The sequence below is a fragment of the Typopeltis vanoorti genome, chromosome 10 (genome assembly GCF_054136105.1).
Source record: "Typopeltis vanoorti isolate ZY-2024b chromosome 10, IOZ_Tvanoo_1.0, whole genome shotgun sequence".
Taxonomy (NCBI): domain Eukaryota; kingdom Metazoa; phylum Arthropoda; class Arachnida; order Uropygi; family Thelyphonidae; genus Typopeltis; species Typopeltis vanoorti.
In genome coordinates, this window is record NC_143558.1 from 4,287,385 (window position 1) to 4,310,195 (window position 22,811).

Here is a 22,811-nt window from a genome sequence, read left to right on the forward strand (position 1 = left end):
GAAGCTCAAAGGTTACACAACAAAAATTTAAATACAAGATAACTGCAATATAGAAACAAACATTACCATATAAAGATACGGAATCATTTTGCCTCTTTTCAAGGCCTTGATATGACAGTACTTGGGCTACTGTGTGTACAGACTGGTCTCCTGGGTTCCAAAAGGAAAAATAAGCTGTGGAAAAGATGCAAAGAAGAGTTACAAAGATATCAAAATTGAGGAATGCAGATTATGAGGACTGTAGACAGAAGAAAGAAGGGTGAAATGATAGAGGTCTATAAACTTTTGTGAGGACGTTATAGAATATCAATTGATACAATTTTTCATTATATGGAAGGTGGGGAGAGGATAACACAGCATTTGTTGAAGTTAGCAGTTAAGAAAGGGGTAAGAGCTACATTTTTCTCTCACAGAACCATTATTGAGTGGAACAGTTTGCCTGCTGAAGTTGTCAGTGCATCTAGTGTTCAGAGTTTAAGAGAAGATATGACAGCTGGCATTAGTGATGTATGACTTCCCTCATTGAGTCCAACTTCCTGGAGGTCTGATAATATCAAGTAGAGTGATGTGAACAAACATCAAAATGTGGAAGGTTCCACTAAGGAAGAAGTGAAGAAATTTTTCAAATCACATGACAAAAGGGAAAAAAAGACCTTGTTGGTAATCTAAACAGCAGAGTTGGAAATAGTAATTGTACATGTTTAGCATATGAATACTAAACATATATAAGCCAACTGGAAAGAGAAGGCAGGGTAGACCTCAAAAAAGGATATTGGATGGATAATGAGACCGGAACAGACCAATATGGTTTATACCCGTAATTAATGTTATGAGGATGATAACCATATACAATTACTATTTTTTAGTATACGAGTACTAAACATATAGAAATGTGTTGGGAAAATTTGAAGAAAAGACATGGCAATGCTGTGAATCAATTGATGTGTGGTTTTCATGGACTCTGTTTATGACATCATTGCTGACTGCACCTCTGAGTTTTGCTGTATTTTGTGGACAATGGCAGAGAAAAATCAAAGGTAGTGTACTCTTGCTTATGGAAAGAAGAAGGCTTTTAAACTTTAGTAGTGATAGTTTACTGAACACTGAAAGAGACCAAAGGTGAAAATAATTCTTAAGAGTTCATGTGCATAACCAACTAAATGATTTATTTATTCAAGATGTGTGCACATACTGTATATAACTGCATAAAAATGTTATTCAACTACTTTTATGACTACTTTTAGTTCTTTCAACTTCTTTTTTTGATGTCACTCTAGATATATTATAAATGATGGATCACTGTTCTGAGTTTAAAGTTCCATATAATTCATCATGTAGAGAATTAATACTATTTGTTTTAAAAACTTCTCTATGTGAGCTAAACTTATTCATCTCTATGTACTGGTTAAAATTACATTTTAAACAAAACAGTACTACTTGAATATTATGTCTTAGCATCTTTTTAAGGAGGGTTAGCTTGATGTGCCAATTTTAGAATCTACTTATCAAATTGTCCTACCCTGTAAGTAATATCATTTCTTAGAGTATATTATCTCCAAATGTGTACAAAGGCTTAAATGTTTACAATAATTCAAAACCCTCAGGATGAGGTCATAACTTTGTGTAACACTCAGTACCTATGTCAGAAATAAAGTCTTATCATTACAAAATCTAAACCTCCATTAAAACAACACTCAATAAAAAAAGAAAGAAAGAGCAGTTCTAAAAAAGCTCTAAAAGAAATCTCCATGAATGCACATTAAAATTAACCAATTTCTCAAGTCATAACAGAATGCAGCAAGGCTTGTAGCACTAAATATAAAGAACTTTCTTGGTAAAGTGTTATAATAATTAGTAACATATAAAGTATAATGCAATATATTAAATGCTCTGTATTATCAAAGGGGAGGGGGAATATAAACCAATATATTTTTTATTTCATAAAAAATGTTGAGGGATGTTTCATTTATGTCCTCTTTTGTAGAGGGGGCTATTATGCCACTGATTTCTGCAATTCTTTCTGTAGACTGATAAATGTAAAATTATTATTTTAAAGTAAACACCTTAAATGGATTTGAAGCTTAGAAATTTATTAATTATTTAGTAAAACGAATGAAATATCCATGGCAAGACAAATTGAAACTTATACTAATAAATAGACTTCTTATTACAAAAATATTTCGTGAATTCATGCAATTAATAATAAACTCTCCATGCCCCCATGAAAACACGTTAAATATGTCTAAATCACAAATAACATTAAAGATGCATGAAATCAATAGCTGTTATTTAGTTTCACAGTAGTGATGACAACACAGAATGATAACAAAATATTTATTAACTTATTTGCTGATATTATATCCAGCATCTTCAGAGCACAAAAATAGTTTGTCACAATATGTGAAACAACAACAATTTGGTATAACACTGGAACTAGTTTTTTAAAAAAAAAAATTGTAATGGACAACAAAAGAAACTAAAGTCCTAATTAGGCACACCACCTATGTTGGAAAAAGAGAGAAAACAAATATTAATTTATTAATTTGATTCCAAAAACAATCTCTCTGACTTATAATGACTAAGATGCTAGATACCAGCAAAATATCAGCAAATAAGGTAATGTTTCAGTATGGAAATACCATGAGTAGACATATTAATTAAAATTATAATAACAGAATTAACTCAAAATATTATTTATTAGAAGAATTTTCGTCTGAGTATCACAGGCATCTTCAGTACACATAAAAAGCTAATTAAACAATAACTGACAATTCCAAAAGGCACCACCTAAGTAGCTAATGTAAGATAACTAAAAAAGGTCAGTAAATTTCCTAACTTATTTAAAAAAAAATAGATAAATAAATACATTATATATATTTTCTACATTTATATCTCCTCCTGAGATTAACACCTTATGGTAACTTGTTCTGGTGAAATACTTATAAGCTCTGTATTACTAAAATCTTGGTATTTCTAGCCTGGCTCCCACTGATGAGACCTCAATAAAGGTCGAAACCGGTAGTGGCCCCTTGCCTTAATACAAAGCATCATACATCTCCTCCAGGAGATGTGCTTTGCATTAAGGGTAAATATTAAGATTAGTGATCAGAACTTATTCTACTTTTACCATGAGTTGCCTTGGTCTTGCACTACATGCAGGGTCAGCTAGACTTGCAGGCGCAAACTTGACTTGTTTGTCTATTTGCTTACTTGGGAAATGGAGTAAAACCAGGTTTAAAATAGCTTGGTATCTTTAACATTTATTATACCCAAGGTAAAATACTTTCTACATATATATATATATATATATACACACAATTAAAAAAGTTAGGAAACATTAGCCGATTTAAAAAGTACTATCTCTCACAAGGGGGATAGACGTAGACCATCGGATCTGTGTAAGTCAGGAGAGTGAAGTAAAGTTTCACGTTTCTTTATAAAGCCGTTCCATGATGAACTGACTTTTGTAAAGGACTCTTATCTTATTCCAATGAACTCTATGTCTAGTGTTGACGGCATGCTCTGCAAGTCCAGACTGTTCAGGTTCAAGGTATTGAATATAAGACTCGTGTTCTTCTAACCGAATAAAAGCAGATCTTCCTGTTTGTTTGGAATAAGATAACCCACAAGAGCAAGGAATCTGGTAGACACCTGGATAACTGAGATGTGGAAGCTTGTCCTTTGGAGAAGTGAGAAAGGTGGAGATGTTTCTGATTGGTCAAAAGGCAACAAAAATATTTAGTTGTTTTAAAATTTTTGCTATGCGTTCACTAATGCCTTGCACATAAGGGATAGGAATACGTGTTATTTCTTCATTATTTGAAGAGGAAGATATATCAAAACTACTCAAAGCTCTTTTGATGAAGGAATTCTTGTATCCATTAGATAAAAAAGAGGAAATAATATATTGCAATTCTTTCTGTAATAGTTCATCTGAAGAACAAAACCAATGTTTTAATAGTTCCCACATTTTGACTGGGATGGTGATGAGATTCAGCATGGATATAATGGCCTGTATGAGTCTTCTTCCTATAGACTGTAGGATACAATCTGGTTGGCAAAGAATTAAAAGATCTAAAAAGGCTAACTGCTTATTTACTTATAGGGTGAACTGGATCCTTGTTAATAAATATTATTTTCTCATCATTCTGTGCTGTCATGAATACTGCGAAAATAAATAACGTATATTGTGAACACATAACCTTTCCATGCGTTTGAAATAAATAGCTATTGCATACCTCAGGTGCAAGATATTCAGGTGTTCCACAAAAAGTCTTAGTAGTTGCTCCATAGCTAATGTCTTCTTTACAAAGCCCAAAATCTGCAATTTTGATATGACCATCTTTGTCCAGTAACAGGTTTTCCAACTGTAAAAATATGTACCAAAGTATATAAAATAACAAAATTTTAAGTTTAGTTTATACTTAAAATTAACATTGCTTTTATACAAAACAATGCTGAATTTGGTTATGGAACAAGAACATGAAGAAAAAAATTATAATAATAATAATTATATATATATATAGATATATATATATATATATAGATATATATATTAGGGATGTATATTCAGGATGTGCAAGATGTGTAGTATACACCCACAGAATAGCAATATCACTGATATTATATTTTTGCATTTATTCTTGTTAAAGACATACCTAATTGTTTCATGGCTTCGTGTGGTTCCTAAAATTAAACACAATATACTAATGTTTCATGAAGAGGACACTTTTTGAAATGTAAACATTGCATTACATTCATGTTAATAGCTTGAGTGTGCAGTCACAAATATAGACATCTTTGAGTCATTTGAACAGATGCATAAATGATGCAACAGGCCAAATTCACTGATTTCAGGGTGCTGAGACAATAGCATCCTGAAATCAGTGACTGTAATTGGTTATTCTGTCAACTAATCCAATTGAACTTGTCATTTTTCATGAGTTGCTGTTTTCGTTTTCTGAGTTTCATCTGTTTTGCATGCATGAAGTGTGAGCTGATGTGCTTAGGACACCAATATAGTCAAGTTTTTAATATACAATTTTCAGTAAATAATTTATAATTTTTTTGCCCATATTTACAAGGAACAGTGTTGACGATCTACTGAATACCCGTTTTCTGCCAGAGTATTCATGGATTGTATTGTTACAGTCAAAGGAGGTGGGAATATAAACAGAATATATACTTGCATACAGCCTTTCTTTGGTTCAATCCAGAAAAATGATAATTTCCCATGTGATTACTTTTTTCCAATTTCAGTGCATATTATATAGCTGTATTTAAAAATCTTATGAAAATTCAAATGATCTGGGTCTCACTCTAGTATTGCCAATGATAATCTAATCTCACCATGAAATGTATAAACCCTTTGAGCTTCTCACATAAATGGACCAAAGTGAAGCATAGCTATTGTTCATTTGACCTTCATGCTTTCCATATTTAAAATTATATTAATTGATAAATTAAAGTATTCATTCAAAGTTATCCTACAATTAAAAATTAAAGATGCCAAGAAATTATATTCTTGGTTTCATCCTTTATCCAAGTGAAAACAAAGTTTGTGCATGAAGTAACTTCATGATGGGCTACTTGTATATAGAGGCTAATGACTTCACATCAATTGCCTTAGTATTCTATAATGCAATGCACATATCCTTATAGACATGTATAATGCTATGCATTATGGGAAGCACCACTATCCTTTGCAAACGTGGATAAAGGATGAAACCAATAATATAATTTCTTAGCATCTTTAATTTATAATATAACCAAGTGGAAAAAGGATTTGAGTTCATGTGAGTACAACATCTGACTTATTAAAATCAAATGTCGTAACTGAGATCAAATGTAAAGGGTGTAATATTTTTAGCACATATTACACCCTTCTAAATAGCACAATCGTTTTCTTCCATCTAATCCTTTGTGAAGGGTATCCAACGCAGTCCACTAGTCCAGACTTGCCATAGTAATAATGGCAAATATATTTTTTATGTTCTTCCAGGCTGATGTTAACTGATCTTCCTGTTTGCCCATAGTAGGCCAAGTCACAGTCACAGGGAACTTCATACACACCAGGATGTGCTAGAAGGTGAAGTTTATCCTTAGGTGAGCAGATCAGAGTTGCTAGTTTAACACGAGGTTTGAATGTGGCGCGAAAGCCATGTTTCATCAGTATAGTACGCCCACAGATTCGAGACCCTTCGACACTTCTGCACATGTCAACAGAAGAAGAATCCATTCCGATAATAGGGTAATCAATCCATATTGATTACCCTATTGAGGGATGAGCTGTTTATTATTACACGTCGGAAAATTAACTTCTCTTTTATGATCATTGTAGTTAACTATGTTGCTTGTATAACAGTTGGAAAATTTTACCTATAAAGCAGGTGATTTCTCGTGTTGGCGATCAATTCGTACATCCTTCATTTCTTTCTTCCCTTCAGCATGAATAGACTATTCTTGGCAAGTTTCCAAGTGAAGATCTCTAAAGAATGGGCATACTATACTTTGGCTATCTTTTCTGATGTACCTCTGACATAGGGAATAGAAATGGTAATATTGTGTTCCTGTGTATTAGGAGAGGGAGGGGTAATGGGGCAATGGAGTATTTTATCTATTTTGTAGGGATTGTAGCCGTTGGCTAAGAAGGTATGGCATAGATTGAGTTCTTGTGGACAGAACTGTATCGTTAGAACAAATGGCTCTGTGTGTGTTTTTAAATTGCCATACTGTTGAACTGGACGATGATGTGATTGTATTAGTAGGCATCTTCTTGTGTGTGTGTTGGCTTTCTGTAAATGGGAAAAGATAGTGATCCATCTGAAAGGCAGGTGACTAACATGAATTGATTCTTTTTCTACTGTGAAGTGGATTTTGGAGTGTTGACTGTTCAGGTATGTGGCAAACGCATCTAAAGTGTCTTGTCCATGGGACCAAATGCCAAACACATCATCTACATAGCATAACCACACTAGTGGCTTGTATGTAGCTATGGCAAATACTTTATTTTCAAAGTGTTCCATGTAAAAGTTTGCTAAAGGGGATGAGAGGGAGGGGGGAACCCATAACAGTACCATTAATCTGTTTATAGATTTTTCCTCTCCATGTAAAGTAACCTGCATACATAGTAAATTTGAATAATTCAGAAATATCAAGAGGAAATTTAGACTTGATCAAATCAAGGGGGTCTGTCATTGGTACACTGGTAAATAAAGAGGTAACATCAAAACTAACCATAATGTCTGAATTTTTAAGGATGTGATTTTCAAGTAGCGCTTTGAAATGGACTGAATTTTTTACAAAAGTAGGGGAGTTGCCAGTAAAAGGGACAAGCGACTTGGCTAACTGTTGGGCCAGTTTATACATGGGACTATCTATGCTATCGACTATGGGCATAGGGGGATATTAGGTTTATGGATTTTTGGTAATCCATACACATGGTGTGGTTTAACATGAACTGTTTTTTTTTTTTTTTTTTTGATGATTTCTTTTGACCAGGAAGTCACTTTTTTTCAGTAATTTTCAGCTTTTTTACTTTGAATCTCGATCTATAATTTGGTATGTAGAACGGTCACATAGGAGATTCTACATTTTTCTGTTATAATCGTCTTGATTCATGATAACTGTTGCATTTCCCTTATCGGCTTTTGTTGTAATAATATTTTTATTCTTATACAACTTTTTTTAAGGCAGTTCAATACACCATATAATGAACATAGAAGTTCATTATATGGTGTATTGCTTTTTTGGTGGTTTAGCCTTGTTTAGGATGCTTGCTATTGTAAGAACAACTTCCACATAGCTGTAATGTTTTTTTTTTTAAATAACATAGGACTTTAGATCTTTTGTCCATTACAATTGTATTGTTTCACTTATTCACTGTCGCATATACTATTTGTGTTGTGCTCTGATGATGATGCTTATATTTCACTGAATTTCAGTGAAATATAAGCAGTTAATAAAACATCTTTTGATAAAATTGTTTGATGTTGTTAATACCGTTAAAAATAAGTAACAAACTGGATAAAGGAAATGGATATTCAGTGTTTAGTCTTTTGGACATTGTTGTTCAATCTATACATCAATGACATTAATGAAGGACCTAATAGGAGATGTTCAATTGTTTGTTGATGATACAAAAGTAACAGGCAGAGCAATCAGGGATGCCACTGATTACACTTACAGAATGATTTCAATAGGCTGGAAATGTGGGCAACTGAAATGGCTGTCAGTTCAATGTTAGTAAGTATAAAGTTAGACACTTTGGCATGATGGGATTTCCAATGGCATATTATATCAGTGGGGTTATACTACAAGAAATTGATGAGGTTAGGAATCTTGGCATAATGGTGGATAGGAATCTGAAGCTCAAAGGTCACATAGCAAAAACCGCAAATACGACTCAGAGGATAATTTGCAATGTTGAAGAATAAGGAAGTCATTTTGCCTCTTTACAAGGCCTTGATTAGATCAACCTGGATTACTGAGTGTAGATTTGGTCTCCTGGTTTTCAAGCAGATAAAGAAGCTGTGGAAGGGTAGAATGATAATGATACAAGCCTTGAGATTAGAAAAAGAATATCTGTAGCAAACTGATGTTATCGTGAACTTTTAAGACATACAAAATCAAGACTATTAACTCTCCAAAGTAAAATTCGGATTTATAATATTAATTCGGCCTGTATTAGTGTAAGCATCAGAAATATGGAGCATAAACAAACAGGATATAAGAAGATTAAGTATTTTCGAAAGAAAAATATTACGAACTATATATGGACCAGTTAAAGTGAATAATGAATGGAGAATAAGATATAATAATGAACTGTATGATTGGAACCAGATATTACATTCATAAAAATTGGTTGCCTGCAATGGGCTAGACATTTAATAAGAATGGAAGACCTAAGTAAAGAAAGTCTCTCTCATTATATGGTATATTGCTTTGGTATATTTTGGTATATTGCTCTCTCTCTCTCTAACCTAAGGGGTAATAGATCTAGAGGAAGACCAAGAACAAGAATGGGAGGATAATGTGACAGAAGACGGCAAAGCTATTGGGGAATGTAATTGGATGACTAAGGCAAAAAATAGAGAAGAGTGGCAGAAGCTTCTGGGGAAGGTTAGGATTCTCAATTGGTTATTAAGCCAATGATAGCTCCCAATGTGACTGTAAATGCTTTCTGAATAGGGTGTGGACACAACTAGCAGTCAACTATCATCCGCTAACTCAGGATTGTCCAAACTTTCATGTCGAGGGTCGTTTTCACGATGTGCCTTTTCAGTCTGAAAATTGTTTTGTGAGCTACTGATTTTATTATTATTTTGTGAACACGTACATAGGGTACTGCAAGTAGTATCTGATAGATAAGGCACAGAAATAACAAAACGTTTACAGTCAGCGCACTGAAGAGACTTAATCGGGACCATAAGAATAGTTTGCTATGATGAGTGAATTTGTTGCAAAAATGTTTGCTACAGTAAGAGTTGACTGTATTGGCAGTTATTTAAGAAACGGCTGATAATAGCCAAACTGTTCTACTGACATCATTCCAAAAAATTCTCATTGCCAATTCTTCTAATGAGCATCAAGGGCCAAGATGGTAATGTCTGGTGATTTAATACCATTAGAAGTCTGGTGACATCTAACAGGTATCCATGATCTCAATCATGGGACCATTACAGCATGAGTGACAAAAGAAATGAATAATTTAAAAAATGATCACTAAAATTTCAACCAACATCTTAATCTTTCTACATGCCTTACATAGATTTGCTGTAATTTTCTATTTATTATTTACATTTGACCTAGTCTTATTATTTCTGGCCTAACATGTAAGTGAATAAATCACAGCAAACATGCAATGAACTCTTACCAAAAATATGATTTGTGAAACAGAAAATTTCTATCAAAAATTTGAACAACCTGACTGTAATTTGATTAGTAGTTTAGTTTCTCTTCTGCTATTTCAAAAATGGAAATTTATGAAACAAGATGGGGGGGGTATCAGAAGGATGGGTGGTTCAAAAGTACTGGCTGGCATATTTAACTAAATGATATCTTCAATCATTGTTGGTTCAATCACAAGTCAGAGTATATAATCTTGACTTTTATATCTTATCTCTGGAATGACAATCCTCAGTTTAGTGGGAGAAGCAACACTTTCCAATAAAAATTGCAAATTAATATAAAAGTAAAATACAGTTCATGCAAACTCATTTGACTTGATAGGACACAGTGTCACAATCTAATATTAAAAACAAAAAAAGCATAATTCTTTTGTTTCATTTATACAAACAATCATTTTTGCTGCTAGTGTTAAAAATAGTTGGATTTCAGGAAAATTATAAAATGGCTATATTGGCAACCGTGAAGATATCAGTTCTCAGTAGACAACTTTCATCACGACAGAGAGATGCTAAGCTGGTGACAAATGAAAAAAAACTTCAAAATAAATAGGAAAATTAATTTATGTTAAACGTATATTAATTATTCTGCAATTTCCACACTCTTCAGTTAGAAATTTACAGGCAGCAGTCCAACCATTCAAGAAGTCCTGCACTAGCAATATTTTTAGAAATATTACTCTTAAAGAAAAAGGATCAGAGCAACTAACTCTTGCAGAACGTGCAGAAAATTTTAAACAACAGTCTAAGCCAGTGGGAATTATAATAAGCTTTATTAGCAGAAAGGTTTATATTAATTAAAAATACTGTGTCACCAGTTGGTTACCTTTAAATCTCTATATATTATTCCTTGGCCATGAAGATAGTGCAAAGCTAGTAAAATTTCTGCTCCATAAAACCTTGTTCTTTCTTCACTGAAAATACGTTCCCTAGATAAATGGAAAAAAAGCTCTCCTCCATTGACATATTCCATGACAAAGCATAATCTGTCTGCTGTTTGGAATGAATATTTCAGGGACTGAAAGAAATTCAAACATTAAAATTTCAAAATCAATTTACACTGAAATCTCACAGAATATCAATTAATATCTATAGTTTATATGATATAACTAAAAATAATTTTATATATTTGATCAAATTGGGTTATCTTTCCAAAAACCCTTTATAACTTTCCTATGAACCAAACAGCATCATAATGTCAAATTGATGATCCCCATAATCTATTTGTAAAAATTGAATAATGGTTTCTGATTTGTAAAATATTTATTACAGTCAATATTTTTGTCACTTACTACAAAGAGAGAAAGAATATAAAAAGATCAGTATAAAAACATTTCAGTCACATGCCACAACTGCATGAGAAAGAGAACACCCCCAAATGAGATGAAAAGAAATGCTATATTCTAATTAAGATAACATGAGAGAAACATTCTTTCTTATAGATAGTTTTCTTACAGTAACAATGATGACTTATTTTTATCATTACAATTGTTATATTAGATTTAGGATTCTGGATTATCTACAGTCCTGTTTATAGTTAACTCTTGGGGAGAAAGGTTCCATGGGTAAAATATGTGCCTTACATATGCTTGGGATTTTTAGACCATCATTATTGTTCAGATTGGGGTGGTTGATAAGAATCTCACAGGCCTCCTTAAATTTGCGTTCATACCATGTTTTGGTGTGATGTAAACAACTGGTGCTTTTCCAGTCAATTCTATGTAAAGTGTTCAGGGCATGATCAGAAAGGCCAGCTTCACCACAGTTTTTATATTTAATATGTCGTTTATGTTCCTTTTGTCAGATAGGAATCGTGCGACCTGTTTCCCCTATATATGGATGGTAGATTACAGGTGCAATAAATACGTTATACTCCAGGGTGGACTAGTAGAGGGAGTGGATCTTTGGATGAGTTGAGTAAGCGTTTTAATTTTGCAGGAGGTTTAAAGGTGGCTATGAGGTTGTATTTCTGTAGTATTCTGTTTATTTTATCTGATGTCCCTTTAATGTAAGGAATGGCTATAGTTTTATAGCCTGGTTTATCTTTGTTTTTTTTATAGAGGTCTTGTAGAGAATTTTGTTAATAGTGTTTTGGCTGTAACCATTTTTTAGAAAAGTATTGCTGAAAACTTTAAATTCGTCTTTCAGCGCTTGTTCATTGGAGCAGATCTTCTAAGCCCTGTTTTTTAAAGTATTAATGACACCGACACCTAGTTTTTGTGTTGGGTGGTAGGAGTATATGTGTATATATTGGCCAGTATGTGTTGGTTTCCGATAAACAGTGAAGGGAAGACTGCCAGAAGGAAGACGTGTGACAAGTATATCTAGAAATGGAAGTGTGTTCTGTTTTTCAATCTCAATTGTGAACTGTATGAGTTTGTGTTGTTTATTTAGGTGGCTAAGTAAAGTGTCTAGTGTCTGGCGGCCAGATCACAAAAACATCATCAACGTATCTAAGCCAGACTTTGGGTTTTAAAGGAGAGGAATCTACAGATTGTTGCTCAAAATGTTCCATATAGAAGTTAGCAATAGGGGATGGGGGGGGGGGGGGATAATGGCAAGCCAATGACTTTGCCTTCTTTTTGTAGGTAGAAAGCGTTTTGCCATACAAAATAGCCAGAACGTAATATTATTATTATTATTATTATTATACACCTCCAGGGAGTCCAAAGACTCATCGAGGGAGAGTGTGCCAACAGCATCGAACGATTGGCCCCTTCTAACTACTAACGGCGCTCAAACTTACTTAACTGAGCCATTAGTAGCAGAGGCTCTACCAATCGACCAACCTTCACCGGCAATACATGTGCAAAGAGTGCCGTGATATCTGGAGGGAATTTGTTCTGTAAAAGAAGGATTGTGTCACTGATTGGGACATTCATAAAGAGGACAGAGACATCAAACTGACTAATAAATCATCCTTTTCTAATGTAATGTCTCTGATTATGTTTATGAAGTGTTGTGTGTTTCTGATATAGGAGAGGGAATGACACACCAACTCCTTGAGAGTTGACACTAATTTCTTGGTTAGGTGATAATTCGGGCTGTTACCTTCAACTATCGGCTGGAGTGGTGCGTTTTGTTTGTGTATCTTTGGTAGACCATAAATTATCGGGTAACGACCATAGTGCGAAAGTAATTTTTTGACTGTATCTTCAGGCCATGTAGTAACTGATTTAAGTAGTTTCTCTGTTTTCTTTTTTATTCTATTGGTTGGGTTGTAGTTAACAAGTTGGTATGTAGTATTGTCCAAGACTAGCAGATTCATTTTTTAGAAAACATTTTTTCTAAAAATTTGCCTTAATTAGAATACAGCTTTGATGTAGTTAATTTTTTTTTTCATTTATTTATTTATTGTAATTTTATTTTCACTAGAGGTCAGGCCAGTAGAATAACTGCTGATAAAATCATTCTCTTCAGCATACTATGTTAAATGTAATTTAGCTTGTCTCTGGTATATATATATATATATATATATATATATATATATATATATATATGTGTATACTCCATATGATGACCTTAATATGAACTTATGATGACCTTAAATGTCTAGAAATTAAAATAATTATTTATAATATTACTGTCGAGTCCATAATTTGCGTAAAATGAACTGAAATCAGATACTTCCTGGCTTGCAGGTATAGTTAAAAAAAAACTATTTTTCACACTATGTTCGTTCACTAAGAATTGATGGTTTGCCTAAGATTCACAAGCAGAACATACTGCTTCAGTCAATAGTTGAAGGCATGGAGAGCCACAGTTATCATCTATGGAACTGTAAAATCTTGTACAGAAGGATTTTAGAATAAAATTTCTTCTATACTGATTTTACTTGGGAAATAAAATTAATTTTATATACTTGTAATTTGATTAATACTTAACTCAATTTTGCTATAATAAACCTGAAAAACATTTTGAATAAGTTGCAATAAAAAAATTGTACATGCAAAGAATTAACTCGGATGGGATTAGCACGTAAGACCTGAGGCGATCGCAACTCACAAAGATCAGTAAAGTATGGGGTTTCCTGATTTGGCTCAGCAACTGTCGGGTGGCTGAGATGACCCCTTCAAGAAAATCCGGGCGATTAAATCTGTAAGAGTTCCAAGGTTGGGAGAGTAGAATAAAAGGGGGACGAATCAAAGGAAAAAGAGCTTTTTTCAGTACAAGGATTTCGGTGCTAGGTTTTTGTCAGCGCAAGCCTTTCGGAGGATAGGCTTTCCAGTTCCAGTTTTTCTTTCCTGCAATAGTTATGGGGTCTTGCTGTTCAAAGGACAGGGATTTATGTTTCACCAGCTGATGATGGGAGGTCGTAATAGCAGTGCCGATCTACTCCAGAGTCCCACCGCTAAATTCCTTGATGATCTCCACATGTGAAGTATCATCGATGTCGTAAAAAGTGCCAGTGTGCGAATTTTACCAGAAAGTAGAAGGTGTCAATGATCTCTAGGATTTTGTGTAATGAACTGGATAACAAAGTAACAAGTAAGACTTTTGTATAAGACTTTCCTAGATGTGAAATTAATGGCAAAGATTGCTAAACATTTTTTGTTTGTTATCATAAAGAACAGTAGCGAGGATGGAAAGCCGATTTGTTAAAAATAATTGTGAAGTAGCATGCAGAGTTATAAGGAATTAGATAATGAAGTATGTGAAAGTTCTGTTAAGTCTAATATCATATACAGTGGTATCTCGCTAATCCGAATCTGTTTAGTCTGAACCCTCCAGTAATCCGAACTGCAGTTTGAAAAAAAAAATTTTTTTATTTATTACATATTATTATTTTAACTATTATTATTTATTTTATTATTATTACAGTACAGTATTTTTTCATACTGTCGATTATACGGTTATACTGGAGGCCTATTTTGATTTATTGTGTGTTCGCGTTTGCTTTTTTATGCTGTAGTGTACGTACGGTATAATCGGCATGAATCACAAATATACACAAAAAAGAGGAAATTCAAAAAGTGTATAATTTGGTCAAAAATGCTGTATAAATCCAGATGTTGAAATTTCACAAACAGATGTTACGGAATGGATTACAGGTAGAACCAAAAGTGAATTCGAAAGAACTCAAAGAAAAAAAAGTAAAACATGAATAGGCAGCTGACAGTTTTAATATGTGTATAGAATGTGCTAAGCAGAATGATATGCCATTCCACAAAATTTTGTTGCTCATGCAGCTCGGAGAAGAAGCATTCGAAAAAAGTTTAGCTTCCAAGAAGCAAAAGAAAATCAGTGACTTTTTTACAAAGAAATAAAAACTTTTTTTTTCTGTTAATTTGTGAAACTTTGTTTTGTGTTATGTACAAGAAAGTTATATTTTTTACGCAAATTAAGTATGTAACTTAATTTGCGTAAAGCCTTACTGAAATGCAATTTTATTTCTTGATAAAATTGATGTGGATTCTGATTTAATATGCATACTAAATTAGAATCCACATCAATACAGGTACATACAAAAAATTTTTTTACTGAAATAAACTTGTCTACTATATTATTTTTTTGTTTTACATTACAGTACAGTAGCTTTTTTCTATCGGTTAATTTATTTACAGAATTAAATTGATGTACCATTAGAATCTGATTACTTTTGTCTTAAACGCTAGTTATTGTTGTCTCTTGGGAAAATTCGCTAATCCGAACTTTTCAATAATCCGAACGAGCAGGGTTTTTATTAGTTCGGATTAGCGAGATTCTACTGTATAGTCTGAATTAAATTAATGTAAAATATGTGCAAGTCTGCTCCCGTGTCTGAATTATCTGTGAGCGTAATTAATTGTATTAGTCACTGAGCTTAAGCAAGAAATGTTAAGTAATCTAGTGGAGAACCAGACACGGGAATTTTATGTTTTTTCCATGTCAATTTTGATTAGTGAATTTGAGTTGGATTAATTTAGTATGTGTAGTGTAAACGTTTTTTTGTACTTTGATTTAGCATGAATAAATTGTTTTGTTTGTCAAATAACTAGCCTGATTCTGCCTGACCAATGTACTTCTCATAAAAAGAGAGAACCTGTGTGACCTTAAGTGAAAAAGTGGCCACGACTGAAGAATAGTAGATTTAAACGTTGCTTGACATAGATATAAATTGAGAGATATTTCCATGTTGTGCTGGGCGTTTTCCTTGCGAGTTTTGGAAAGATATACAATTCCTCTATGCGATCTCCGATGGCGCAGTCATAAATAAAAAATAAATTTTCAGAGATCGCGGCGAGAAAAAGCCAGCTGCTTAGAGACAAAGGAATTTGGCTCCTGCCAGAATCAATTCCTAAGTTCTATAATATGCACACATGAAATAGCACATTCATGACCTTGAGAGGGGGGGGGGGGGTAAATTGATAGACAAGGATTAAAAGGTAATAGTATATTTCAAGCAACGAGATTACATAACGAGATTAAAACTCTGTGTTGCAACGATTAAAGTTAAATAGAAATAAAATTAAGTTACGACTTAAATAAGTTAAAGAAATCTAGTGAAAGAAAAACATTGAATAGAGATTTTCGAATAAAGTATACAATAAAAAAATTTAGGGAATAAAATAAAAAATACATTATTTTTAAAGAACTGTTTTTTAAACTTTCTTCTTTTCTGATCACCAAGGATACATTATCTCTCCTTTATCTCTGCCTGGTGTATATCAAGCATCAATTGTTCTTGTGAGCTATCTTATTTTGTACAAACTAACTGTTCTGATGGCATTCGAGAACATACGACTACATCAATCATTCATAATCTGATAAATTTAGCTTCTTATCCCATGCTATTGATACTTGTCACAAAATTCACTGGAACCAAACTAACTGATTCAAACATTGCTTCACTATCTAATCATGCAGACTATGTGACTAACTGCTTCATAGAGCTTGGATAAAGTTAAGGAATCTTAACTTTATCCAAGATCTTATTCTGTTATAATGGAATGAACATTTTCTTTATGTAACTTCATAATCATTCATATTATTATTATTTCAGGCAACTCCAAGGAGTCGACAGACTCATCGAGGGAGGCCCTAACATCATGTCAAGAACAACTATTCGACATTTGCACAGTATTTATCATACCTCGCCTTGAACTCATTCACGGTCATAGCACCCACAACAGACTCTGGCAGCTTATTCCACTCATTTACCACTCTCCAAGTAAAAAACCTAGCTCTAACACCCTTGTTAACCACATTCTTGCCCAGCTTCCATGTATGGCCCCTAGTCCTCCCACCACCAGTCCTATTCTCAAAAATATCTTCTGGATTGATCTTATAGAAACCCTTCAGTAATTTGAATGTCTCAATCATATCACCCCTTTTCCACCTATCAACCAATTTTTGCAACCCACAAATCTTCAATCTGTTCTCATAAGGTTCATTCCACAGACCTGCCACTATCTTGGTCACTCGTCTCTGGATCCTCTCCACCTCCTCCCCACCAAGAAGAAACCCTGGTACCCATGTCTGGGCACAGTAGTCCAGATGGGGTCTTATCAGGGCTTGATATAGAGGAACAATAACTTGTTTGTCTCTGCTTGTTAAAGTATTTTTCAGTAACCAAGTGATTTGATGAGCAGATTTAGCCACTTTTGCAATGTGCACCCTAAACTTCAACTCCCTATCCACTAACACTCCCAAATCCCTGGCCTCATCAATCTACTGGAGTACGGTTCCACCAATGTGATATACTGCTGCTAATCTTTTCACTCCAAAATGCATAACCTTACACTTTGCCACATTAAATTGACATCCATTTTCCCTAGCCCAGTCCTCCAAACTATCCAAATCATTCTGCAAAATTTTGGCATCCTGTGCACTCACAATTGCTCTACCCAACTTTGCATCATCAGCAAATAAGTGAACACTTCCTCTCAGATCCTTTCCTATATCGTTACTGAACAAACTGAAAAGTAGTGGTCCAAGAACAGAACCCTGCGGCACACCACTAGTCACAAGCCGTCTTCTGGACGCCACTCCTGAATAAACCACTCTCTGGTATCTCTCCATTAACCACCCTCCTATCCATCTCACCAACCCTATATCCATCCCCTCTGCTCCAGTTTACTGATTAGAGTCCCATGTGGTATCCTGTCAAAGGCCTTGGCAAGGTCCAGTAGAGTCACTGTAAACCCATTACCCTTATCCAGTTCAGCCATCACTGTTATAAAACGTGAGCAAGTTACTGAGGCATGATCTACCCTTCACAAAACCATGTTGCCCCCCCCCCCTCCCATACAGTATCCCATTTTCATCTATCCAATCCTGTATTCTTCTGTTGACTAGTTTCTCCAAGACCTTGACAACAATTCCTGATATGCTAATCAGTCGGTAATTTACAACAGTAGTCTTGGAACCTCCTTTATGCAGTGGAACTATTTTCACCTCTTTCCACCCCCAGAATGTAACTAGTAAAATGAAATTTCAATCAGCATATATTTTATTCAAATCACTATCTCCTCAAAGCAAGTACAGAACCATTGATAAAGACCAAGCTCAATAACAAATCAATAAACTCAACAGTTTCTTAGACAAAGTTCATTTTTGGGATGAAGACACAATAAAAAGGCTAAAAGTTCATCATGCTTTTCCTCCAAAACTTTATGGCATTCCTAAATTACATGAAGAAAATGTTTATAATTGAGACCTGTAGTGAACTGTACAGGATGTTTGACTCATAATCTCTAAACATATCTATCTAATCTTCTCTCTCATCTACAGGAAACTCTGCTTCTTTCATAAAAAGAGATATTTTTAAGAATAAAATTTCAGGATTATTCTTACAACCTAGAGATCTAGTAAGTTTCAATGTAGTCTCACTATTTACAAACATCCCTCTAACTGATACAATGGAATTGCTTCATAATGATTTTTCTATTGATATTGTAAATTTATTTAACTGTCATTAATTCAGAATACTTTAATTGTCAGAAGAAATTATACAAGCAGATAGAAGGAACAGCTATGGGGTTTAATATTTCCCTACTACTTTATGGAACATTTTTAACAACATATTTTGGATGTTTTTTTCACCCAAACATTGATTTGGTACAGATATGTTGATGTTTTTGCTGTATAGAACCCCTTTTTTTGTCCAGTCTTCATGAATTTCTTGAGAAAATTAATTTAGTAAACCCAAGAATCAAATTTATCCCACTAGTACAAAAAAACTGTCTTCCTTTTCAGAACGTTCTCATTCTTTATCAACTAAATGGTTCTCAGTATACAGTTCTCAACTCATACTGACACATTCATTTATTCCAACTCACATCCATCACCTATGTTAGAAATATTGCATAGTCAGAGCTCATAAAATATATTCAACAGATTCTTTTCTAAACAAGAAACTATCTTGTATCTGAGCTAACTATAACTCTAGGTTATATTACAAAAACTATCAATAAAATACTAATTAATTATGGCGTTCATTTTAACTCTCCTCAAGAAGTTTCCAGAATTTGTTTTTAATATGTTTAAAAGACATTCAGAAAAAAAGCAAGACCTTCACCAGATGTTGGCCTGGTCAGCCAAGTGGTTAGTGCACCAGCGGTTCAAATCCTGCCAATGCCATGGATGTTTGTGATTGTCTGTAGGAGGAAGATGAATTCCATCTGCCGGTGAGACCACCTGCCTATTTATTGGAGGCCTGAAGTGGCTGAAAAAGTTCCATGATTGGTTTCTAGAGCAGGGTTTCTGGACTATGTAAAAAAAAAAAAAAAAAAAAAAAAAATTTAGAAAATTAATAATAACCTTGCATGGGTGGTAACCACATAAAAAATAAAATAATAATAATAATAATAATAATAAAGCATTCACCTAAAAGTCTCTTTCCATTCAATTTGTAAACCAAATACCTTCCTTACCCTCTCCAAAAGACAAAAATATCCTCCTCTTTCTTATCCTAAAATTTATGAATCCTCTACTCTTGCAGCTTATATTATTATGGATAAATTGGTTGTTTCTGGTTGCATGGCACAAATTCATCTTGAAGAACATCAAGCATATATTTCACTTAAAGAACCCAATAAATTTGGTTTAGCAAGACACATATTACCTACAAAACACAGGATTCAGTGGAACAAAACTAGAGTGTTACATAGAAGTTTTCTTCTGGAATACCTGTACAAAGAAAGCAGGGAAGCACATTCACAATCCCAACCTTAACAAAAACGATTGCTTTAAACTTTCTCAATTTTGGAAGTTATCCTATCTAATATTCACCATTCACACATTTCATAAATTGCAATTAATTGTTTAAATTCAAAAATATTCTATTAACTCTTTTTATTTTATTTCTCGATATCTATTAATGCAGATGTAGTTATTCTACTGCATTCATTTTAGAAATTATGGACTTTACAACCGTGTTATAAATAACTATTTTAATTTCCCGACATTTCGACCTTCATATTAAGGTCATCATCTGAAGTATGTACAAATATACAAGGACAAGCTGAATTACATTTCACATAGTAAGCTAAAGAAACAATGATTTGATCACCCATTATTCTACTGGCATGACCTTTAGTGAAAAAAAAATAAATAAATAAAAAAATACAGATAAAATTACAGATTAATTAATTATTTAGAAATTACATCAAAGCTAAATAATATTTAAGATAACATGAGAGAAACATTCTTTCTTATTGATAGTTTTCTTACAGTAACAATAATGTCCTATTTTTAACATTACAATTGTTATATTAGATTTAGGATTCTGGATTATCTACAGTCCTGTTTATAGTAAACTCTTAGGAAGAAAGGTTTCCGTGGGTAGAATACGTGTCTTCCATATGCTTGGGATTTTTAGATCATCATTATTGTTCAGATTGGGATGGATGCTTGGATACGTTGAGTAAGTTGTTTAATTTTGCAGGAGATTTAAAGGTGGCTTTAAGGTTGTCACCCATCTTCCATCTGGCAGTCTCTTTCATTCACTGTTTGCTAGAAACCGATACATACTGGCCAATATACACACACACAAACTCCTACCACCACTCAACACAAACAATTAGGGTCATTAATATACTAAAAAATGGGTTTGAAGATTTGCTCCAATGAACAAGCACTTAAAGATGAATTAAAAGTTATCAGCAATACCTTCCTAAATATGGTTACAGTCAAAATATTATCAACAAAATTCTGTACAAGACCTCACTTAAAAACAAAAATAAACAAGACTACAATAAAACTGTAACCATTCCATACATTAAAGAGAAAAGGGATATCAGACAAAATAAACAGAATACTACAAAAATAACCTTGAAGCCACCTTTAAACCTCCTACAAAATTAAAGAACTTATTCAACTCATCCAAAGATCCACTCCCTCCACTGGCCCACCCCGGAGTATACTGTATTCATTTCACCTGTAATTTGCCCTATATAGGGGAAACAGGACGCACATTTCCTATCAGAAAAAAAAAAGGAACATAAATCATCATCATCATCAAATTTCTGCCATGTACCCTCAAGGGGTGTACAGGAAATGACAGTACTACAAGAAAAAATTACATCATTACTAACTTCCTATCTACAATTTTCCTCCAAATCAGTCTATTACTTATCAAGACTCCAACATTATCAGATCTTATATTTCTATCGTCTAAGGCACTTTGTACCGTATCAATCCACCTATATCATGGTCTTCCTCTGGGTCGTTTTCCTGCCAACCAGGCAGAGAACACTTGTTTTGCTAATCTTTCCTCTCCCATTCTATTTAAGTGACCATACCACCTGAGATTAGCTCTGCTAACGCATTCCTGGAAGCTGACAATGTCAAGTTCTTTCCTAATATCCTCATTTTTAATATGATATTGCCATTGATGCCATCTGTTCACGCCTCTAATCTTACTCAGGACTCTCATATCTGCGGTCTCTAGTCTTTGGTCAAGTGTTTTACTTCTGATCCAGCTCTCAGATCCATAAGTTAAAATTGGCTTGAATACTGTCTTGCATACAGATAATATAGTGTTTTGACTAATTTCTCTCTTATTTCATAATAAATTTATTCATTTGATTTCCTACCATATTGGCTTTCTTGATTCTGTTGTCTATTTCCATATTTAATTTACCATCTTCACTAAAAATCGTGCCTAAGTAGCTGAAATGTTTTACTTGTTTCACAGGTTCTCCGTTCACAACGCAGCTGACATTTTCAACGATTCTGCCTATTTTCATTGTCTTTGTCTTTTTAATACTGATGTTCATACCATATCTATTACAACAGCAATTGAATTTAGTCAGAGAATCTTGCAGACTTGTAGCGGATTTATTTAGAAGTATAACATCATCCACATAAAGCAAAGAGCTGACATTAACATCCCCAATTTTGATATCAGGTTTAATACCACTTTCCTTCATAATGTGATCCATATAGATAATGAATAACAGAGGGGAAAATGTACATCCTTGTCTCACACCAGATTTAACATTAAACCATCTTCCTGTACTTCCTTCAATTCTAACTGCTGACTTACAACTCAAATAAAGACTAAGTATTGCTTGATATAATGCCCCATTGACACCATATAACTGCAGCGTATTGAATAGCTTCTCTCTTGGCACCTTGTCATATACCTTTTCCAAATCGACAAAACTTAAATACAGATCTTTGTTATATTCCCATGCTTTCTCGACTATTTGTCGTAAAGTGAAGATCTGATCCTGACAGCCTCTATTTGGCCTGAATCCAGCTTGTTCTTCACCAAGCTTTTCTTCCACAATTCTTCTCAACCGTTTCTCAAGTATACTTGCATAGATCTTGCCAGGAACACTCAGTAGGGAAATACCTCTGTAATTCTCACATTCAGTTTTATTTCCCTTTTTATATATGGGTACTATGAGAGCTCTACTCCAATCATCGGGAATTCGTCCCTCTGTCCAGGCTTTCTGAACTATGCAGTGCAGCCACTGT

General features: G+C 33.8%; 1 protein-coding gene across 3 annotated transcripts in view; it reads right to left on the minus strand.

Moving 5' to 3' along the window:
- Akt (AKT serine/threonine protein kinase) overlaps positions 1 to 22,811 on the minus strand; it is a 236,926-nt gene that overhangs the window by 69,895 nt on the left and 144,220 nt on the right. For all 3 annotated transcript variants that reach the window (XM_090399753.1, XM_090399751.1, XM_090399754.1), the window contains exons 9-10: positions 10,732 to 10,923; positions 4,239 to 4,367 (exon numbers count right to left, since the gene is read on the minus strand). In XM_090399753.1, the coding sequence (XP_090255879.1) occupies positions 4,239 to 4,367; positions 10,732 to 10,923 (321 nt within the window). The remainder of the gene's footprint in view (positions 1 to 4,238; positions 4,368 to 10,731; positions 10,924 to 22,811) is intronic.